This window comes from Oncorhynchus masou, chromosome 33 (assembly GCF_036934945.1).
Source record: "Oncorhynchus masou masou isolate Uvic2021 chromosome 33, UVic_Omas_1.1, whole genome shotgun sequence".
Classification (NCBI taxonomy): Eukaryota; Metazoa; Chordata; class Actinopteri; order Salmoniformes; family Salmonidae; genus Oncorhynchus; species Oncorhynchus masou.
This window is the reverse complement of record NC_088244.1, coordinates 7,307,904-7,315,738: the sequence shown is the minus strand read 5'-3', so window position 1 is coordinate 7,315,738 and position 7,835 is coordinate 7,307,904. Positions and strand designations below refer to the sequence as shown.

At 41.0% G+C, this 7,835-nt stretch overlaps 1 protein-coding gene across 1 annotated transcript in view; it reads right to left on the bottom strand.

Annotated features, from left to right (window-relative positions):
• Positions 1-7,835, bottom strand: part of LOC135527746 (myelin transcription factor 1-like) — a 148,382-nt gene extending 140,547 nt beyond the window's left edge. The window contains exons 1-2 of the mRNA XM_064956280.1: positions 7,470-7,835; positions 5,746-5,855 (exon numbers count right to left, since the gene is read on the bottom strand). Coding sequence (XP_064812352.1) covers positions 5,746-5,845 — 100 coding nt within the window. The 5' untranslated portion in view covers positions 5,846-5,855; positions 7,470-7,835. The remainder of the gene's footprint in view (positions 1-5,745; positions 5,856-7,469) is intronic.

Below are 7,835 nucleotides of genomic sequence, written 5' to 3'. Positions count from 1 at the left end.
CTATAGTCATCCTGTCCACTATAGTCATCCTGTCCACGAGAGTCATCATGTCCTCTATAGTCATCATGTCCTCTATAGTCATCCTGTCCTCTATAGTCATCATGTCCTCTATAGTCATCATGTCCTCTATAGTCATCATGTCCTCTATGTCCTCTAAAGTCATCCTGTCCTCTATAGTCATCCTGTCCGCTATGTTCTCTATAGTCATTCTGTCCTTTATAGTCATCCTGTCCGCTATGTTCTCTATAGTCATCCTGTCCTCTATAGTCATCATGTCCTCTATAGTCATCATGTCCTCTATGTCCTCTAAAGTCATCCTGTCCTTTATAGTCATCCTGTCCTCTATAGTCATCCTGTCCTCTATAGTCATCATGTCCTCTATAGTCATCATGTCCTCTATAGTGATCCTGTCCTCTATAGTCATTCTGTCCTCTATAGTCATCATGTCCTCTATGTCCTCTAAAGTCATCCTGTCCTTTATAGTCATCCTGTCCTCTATAGTCATCCTGTACTCTATAGTCATCATGTCCTCTATAGTCATCATGTCCTCTATAGTCATCCTGTCCTCTATAGTCATCATGTCCTCTATAGTGATCCTGTCCTCTATAGTCATTCTGTCCTCTATAGTCATCATGTCCTCTATGTCCTCTAAAGTCATACTGTCCTTTATAGTCATCCTGTCCTCTATAGTCATCATGTCCTCTATAGTCATCCTGTTCTCTATAGTCATCATGTCCTCTATAGTCATCCTGTCCTCTATAGTCATCATGTCCTCTTTGTTCTCTATAGTCATCCTGTCCTTTAGATTCATCCTGTCCTCTAAAGTCATCCTGTCCTCTATAGTCTTCCTGTCCTCTATAGTCTTCCTGTCCTCTATAGTCTTCCTGTCCTCTATAGTCATCCTGTCCTCTATAGTCAAACTGTCCTCTATAGTCATCCTGTCCTCTTTGGTCATCCTGTCCTCTATAGTCATCCTGTCCTTTAGATTCATCATTTCCTCTTTAGTCATTCTGTCCTCTATTGTCATCCTGTCCTTTAGTGTCATCCTGTCCTCTATAGTCATCCTGTCCTCTATAGTCAAACTGTCCTCTTTAGTCATCCTGTCCTCTATAGTCATCATGTCCTCTATAGTCATCCTGTCCGCTATGTTCTCTTTAGTCATCTTGTCCTCTTTAGTCATCCTGTCCTCTATAGTCATCCTGTCCGCTATGTTCTCTATAGTCATCCTGTCCTCTGTAGTCATCCTGTCCTTTATAGTTATCCTGTCTTCTTTAGTTATCCTGTCCTCTATAGTCATCATGTCCTCTTTGGTCATCCTGTCCTCTATAGTCATCCTGTCCTTTAGTGTCATCCTGTCCTCTATAGTCATCCTGTCCTCTATAGTCATCCTGTCCTCTATAGTCATCCTGTCCTCTATAGTCAAACTGTCCTCTATAGTCATCCTGTCCTCTTTGGTCATCCTGTCCTCTATAGTCATCCTGTCCTTTAGATTCATCATTTCCTCTATAGTCATTCTGTCCTCTATTGTCATTCTGTCCTTTATAGTCATCCTGTCCTCTATAGTCATCCTGTCCTTTAGATTCATCATTTCCTCTTTAGTCATCCTGTCCTCTATAGTCATCCTGTCCTTTATAGTCAAACTGTCCTCTATAGTCATCCTGTCCTCTATAGTCATCCTGTCCTTTAGATTTATCCTGTCCTCTATAGTCATCCTGTCCTCTATAGTCATCCTGTCCTATTTAGTCATCATGTCCTCAATAGTCATCCTGTCCTCTATAGTCATCCTGTCCTCTATAGTCATCCTGTCCTTTAGATTCATCATTTCCTCTTTAGTCATCCTGTCCTCTATAGTCATCCTGTCCTTTATAGTCAAACTGTCCTCTATAGTTATCCTGTCTTCTTTAGTTATCCTGTCCTCTATAGTCATCTTGTCCTCTATAGTCATCCTGTCCTCTATAGTCATCCTGTCCGCTATGTTCTCTATAGTCATCCTGTCCTCTGTAGTCATCCTGTCCTTTATAGTTATCCTGTCTTCTTTAGTTATCCTGTCCTCTATAGTCATCCTGTCCTCTTTGGTCATCCTGTCCTTTATAGTCATTCTATCCTCTATAGTCTTCCTGTCCTCTATAGTCATCCTGTCCTTTAGTGTCATCCTGTCCTCTATAGTCATCCTGTCCTCTATAGTCAAACTGTCCTCTATAGTCATCCTGTCCTCTTTGGTCATCCTGTCCTCTATAGTCATCCTGTCCTTTAGATTCATCATTTCCTCTTTAGTCATTCTGTCCTCTATTGTCATCCTGTCCTTTAGTGTCATCCTGTCCTCTATAGTCATCCTGTCCTCTTTGGTCATCCAGGCCTCTATAGTCATCCTGTCCTTTAGATTTATCCTGTCCTCTATAGTCATCCTGTCCTTTAGTGTCATCATGTCCTCAATAGTCATCCTGTCCTCTATAGTCATCCTGTCCTCTATAGTCATCCTGTCCTCTTTGGTCATCCTGTCCTCTATAGTCATCCTGTCCTTTATAGTCATCCTGTCCTCTATAGTCATCCTGTCCTCTTTGGTCATCCTGTCCTCTATAGTCATCCTGTCCTTTATAGTCATCCTGTCCTCTATAGTCATCCTGTCCTTTATAGTCATCCTGTCCTCTATAGTCATCCTGTCCTCTTTGGTCATCCTGTCCTCTATGTTCTCTTTAGTCATCATGTCCTCTATAGTCATTCTGTCCTCTATAGTCATCTTGTCCTCTTTAGTCATCCTGTCCTCTATAGTCATCCTGTCTGCTATGTTCTCTATAGTCATCCTGTCCTCTATAGTCATCATGTCTTCTATAGTCATCCTGTCCTCTTTGGTCATCCTGTCCTCTATAGTCATCATGTCCTTTAGATTCATCCTGTCCTCTATAGTAATCTTGTCCTTTAGTGTCATCATGTCCTCAATAGTCATCCTGTCCTCTATAGTCATCATGTCCTCTATAGTCACCCTGTCCTCTATCGTCATCCTGTCCTCTATAGTCATCCTGTCTTCTATAGTCATCCTGTCCTCTATAGTCATCATGTCCTCTATTTACATCCTGTCCTCTATAGGCATCCTGTCCTCTATAGTCATCATGTCCTCTATAGTCATCCTGTCCTCTATAGTCATCCTGTCCTCTATAGGCATCCTGTCCTCTATAGGCATCCTGTCCTCTATAGTCATCCTGTCCTCTATAGTCATCCTGTCCTCTATAGTCATCCTGTCCTCTATAGTCATCCTGTCCTCTATAGTCATCCTGTCCTCTATAGGCATCCTGTCCTCTATAGTCATCCTGTCCTCTATAGGCATCCTGTCCTCTTTAGTTATCCTGTCCACTATAGTCATCCTGTCCTCTTTGGTCATCCTGTCCTCTATAGTCATCCTGTCCTCCATATTCATCCTGTCCTCTTTTGTAATCCTGTCCTCTTTTGTCATCCTGTCCTCTATAGTCATCCTGTCCTCTTTAGTTATCCTGTCCACTATAGTCATCCTGTCCTCTTTGGTCATCCTGTTCTCTATAGTCATCCTGTCCTATTTAGTCATCCTGTCCTCTATAGTCATCCTGTCCTCTTTTGTAATCCTGTCCTCTTTTGTCATCCTGTCCTCTATAGTCATCCTGTCCTCTTTTGTCATCCTGTCCTTTATAGTCATCCTGTCCTCTATAGTCATCCTGTCCTCTATAGTCATCATGTCCTCTATGTCCTCTATAGTCATCCTGTCCTTTATAGTCATCCTGTCCTCTATAGTCATCATGTCCTCTATGTCCTCTATAGTCATCCTGTCCTTTATAGTCATCCTGTCCTCTATAGTCATCCTGTCCTCTATGTTCTCTACAGTCATCATGTCCTCTATAGTCAGCATGTCCTCTATAGTCATCCTGTCCTCTAATGTCATCCTGTCCTTTAGATTCATCCTGTCCTTTAGAGTCATCCTGTCCTCTTTAGTCATCCTGTCCTCTTTAGTCATCCTGTCCTCTATCGTCATCGTGTCCTCTATAGTCATACCGTCCTCTTTAGATTCATCCTGTCCTCTTTAGTCATTCTGTCCTCTAATGTCATCCTGTCCTTTAGATTCATCCTGTCCTTTAGAGTCATCCTGTCCTCTATACTCATTCTGTCCTCTATAGTCATCCTGTCCTCTTTAGTCATCCTGTCCTCTAATGTCATCCTGTCCTCTATAGTCATCCTGTCCTCTTTCGTCATCCTGTCCTCTTTAGTCATCCTGTCCTCTATAGTCATACTGTCCTCTATAGTCATCCTGTCCTCTTTGGTCATCCTGTCCCCTAATGTCATCCTGTCCTTTAGATTCATCCTGTCCTCTATAGTCATCCTGTCCTTTAATGTCATCCTGTCCTTTAGATTCATCCTGTCCTCTATAGTCATCCTGTCCTCTATAGTCATCCTGTTCTCTATAGTCATCCTGTCCTCTATAGTCATCCTGTCCTCTATAGTCATCCTGTCCTTTAATGTCCTCCTGTACTTTAGATTCATCCTGTCCTCTATAGTCATCCTGTCCTCTATGTTCTCTATAGTCATCCTGTCCTTTAATGTCATCCTGTCCTTTAGATTCATCCTGTCCTCTATAGTCATCCTGTCCTTTAATGTCATCCTGTCCTTTAGATTCATCCTGTCCTTTAGAGTCATCCTGTCCTCTATAGTCATCCTGTCCTCTATAGTCATCCTGTCCTTTAATGTCATCCTGTCCTCTATAGTCTTCCTGTCCTTTAGATTCATCCTGTCCTTTAGAGTCATCCTGTCCTCTATAGTCATCCTGTCCTCTATAGTCATCCTGTCCTCTTTAGTCATCCTGTCCTCTATAGTCATCCTGTCCTCTATAGTCATCCTGTCCTCTATGTTCTCTATAGTCATCCTGTCCTCTATAGTCATCCTGTCCTCTATAGGCATCCTGTCCTCTATAGGCATCCTGTCCTCTATAGTCATCCTGTCCTCTATAGTCATCCTGTCCTTTAGAGTCATCCTGTCCTCTATAGGCATCCTGTCCTCTATAGGCATCCTGTTCTCTATAGTCATCCTGTCCTCTATAGTCATCCTGTCCTTTAGAGTCATCCTGTCCTCTATAGGCATCCTGTCCTCTATAGGCATCCTGTTCTCTATAGTCATCCTGTCCTCTATAGTCATCCTGTCCTCTATAGTCATCCTGTCCTCTATAGTCATCCTGTCCTCTATAGTCATCCTGTCCTCTATGTCCTCTATAGTCATCCTGTCCTCTATAGTCATCCTGTCGTCTATAGTCATCCTGTACTTTATAGTCATCCTGTCCTGTCAAATATTGTACATTTAAAACAAATTTAAAAGTAATTTAGGAGACGCTCTAATCCAGAGCAATTAGGGTTAGGTGCATTGCTCGAAAGCATTGCTCAGATTTTTCATCTTGTCGGCTATGGGATTCAAAGCAGCGATCTTTCAGTTACTGGCCCAATGCTACCTGCCAGCCTATACCAGTGTCAAACTGTAAACACATAAAAGGCAATGGCTTATATAAATAATGTTAGAGAGGGAAAATTGGACAGATGAGTCAACTAATTTCCTCCCACAGAAAGAATACTTATATTCGACACACACACATACAAGAAGTGGTCAATACTGTAATATTGAAGAGTTTAAAAAAAGTATAATAACATTTGGGGTTGCAGCTCTTTGTCAGTAGAAACCTATTACCTTACAATCTGTATTGTTGGGTATGTTTACAGTACATCAGCACAAGGATCCTACCTTTCTCTGAGAATTCACAGACCTCCATGACCTTGGCTGAGTCTCTCTGTAGTGTTACAGCTGACACCATAACCTCTAAATCAGACCACTGACCCGGCATCACCGACCTCCTGATGAGAAGACACGCAAAGTTACCCTGCCTCTTCAATAAACAGCATCTTAAATAAGACATCTTCTCGGCACTCTCCCCCTGCCACACAACAAAGAAACTGCTCTTGTATTTTACGACTAGCGCTAACTTTTGCTTATAACTTCTTTATTGAGGAGACATGTCCTTACTACGACTGTGATCTGTGGTTGTCTCACCCAGCTATCTTAAAAGATGAATGCACTAACTGTACAAGGCTCTGGATAAGAGCATCTGCTAAATGACTAAAAATGAATCAATGTAAACATTTAACTGTACTGTTCACAACACCCAACACTGGCACTAATGTGAGTTCTCTGTTTAAAAACAAAGCTTTCACTTTCTCATACCAACAAAATAACCTGAAAACATCTGACAGTGCCCCCTTCGCCCCCAAAAAATACATTACACTTACAGTAAATCTTGATGAAGTTTAGCATTAAAAGTTCACCGAATGATGTGTCTATAACTAGATTTAAAAAAAATGTAACCTTTTGATAAAAAGCTTACCTCAGCTGCAAAAAGGAGTTAAAAAGTGATTTCCTCACTCTTTCTTTACAGTAAACTATTGCTTACAACATGCAGTGTAGTGGCCTAACAGGATAGAAGAAGAAAACGTTCCTATTTCCTGAAAGAATGCTGTCGGAGTGGTTTTGTTGCTACTTAAACATTCATGAAGAAAAAGTCTCAATGCTTTTCTTTCAGAGGGGAGCGCTCGAGTAAAACAAGGGGGTCACACAAACCCAAATATGTCTGGGGGCTGTAAAGCTCTCCTCAAAGAAAAAAAAAATATACAGAATGCACCTCTTTATAGAAGACCAAACACTCCACTTAAACAAATCCCATCCCAAGTCCCAGGGTTTGTCCAAAGTCCACAACCGTGGCTGAACTACACAATACAATGTGCCATTTAGCAACAGCTGGTACTATATAGATTTTGTCTCTAAACCTCAATTTTTTTTTTTTGAAAGAACACATCTTGGTTGTGATTCTGTGACATTTATGGAACTTTGAAAGGCTTACAAAGGCCTGATTGTTCATATTATATTATACATGTAGGCCTAAATATGTTCTCATAATATGGTAAAATGTCACAGACCTAAAACAAAACTAAGCAGCATGAGTAATATGTCCTCATATTCTCCCAAGACCGTTATAACACATATTCCTGTATCCCTCTGAAGTTCAAACTGACTTAGTGTGGAGCCTCATTCTGCCTCAGGCACCATTAACAGTCTCTCATTTCAGAAAACAGAGTTACTTATTGTCATGTCTTGTGACATTCTTCCCAACCATGTTTTTGTCAATCAAGTTAACCCATGCCAAAAGAAAAGAGGGAAAGAGATCACAAGACCTGTTTGAGAGAGAGAGAGAGAGAGAGAAGAAAAAAAAGTTTCTGAAAGTTTTCAAAATGTTTCCCCAGTTGATTTACATAGAGAGTAGGCAGAGTCAGGCAGAGGCATACATTACTGAGAAGGATGCATACATTACCCTAAAACACACATAACAAACACATTACGCTACTCTTCTCACTGTGTCGGAGAAGTTAAAAGTTATTACAGAAAACATAATAGAGTAGGTAGTAAAAACAGTCTACCTGCATTTTGCCAGTTGAAGCCCGTCAACAGAAGAAGGGGAAGAAGAGGAAGATTGCTGTGATTTCCCTAAGCAACCAGACAGAGAAGTCTACCTGATATTTCCCTAAGCAAACAGACAGAGGAGTCTACCTGACATTCAAATATAAGGTGATGTGGAAAGACCAGCTTATTTATGTATGCACAATTCTCATTTCCCTACATTTAAATATAAAAGAGCATTGTAATTTACATGTTTTGTGAAAGCCATTGAGAAACAATATGCTGTATTAAAGGAAATGGAATTAACAATAGCCTACAACTCTGAGTAACACTAATCTACACACTATTTACTTTCACTGGCTTACACTGCTGTGATCTCGGAGCAA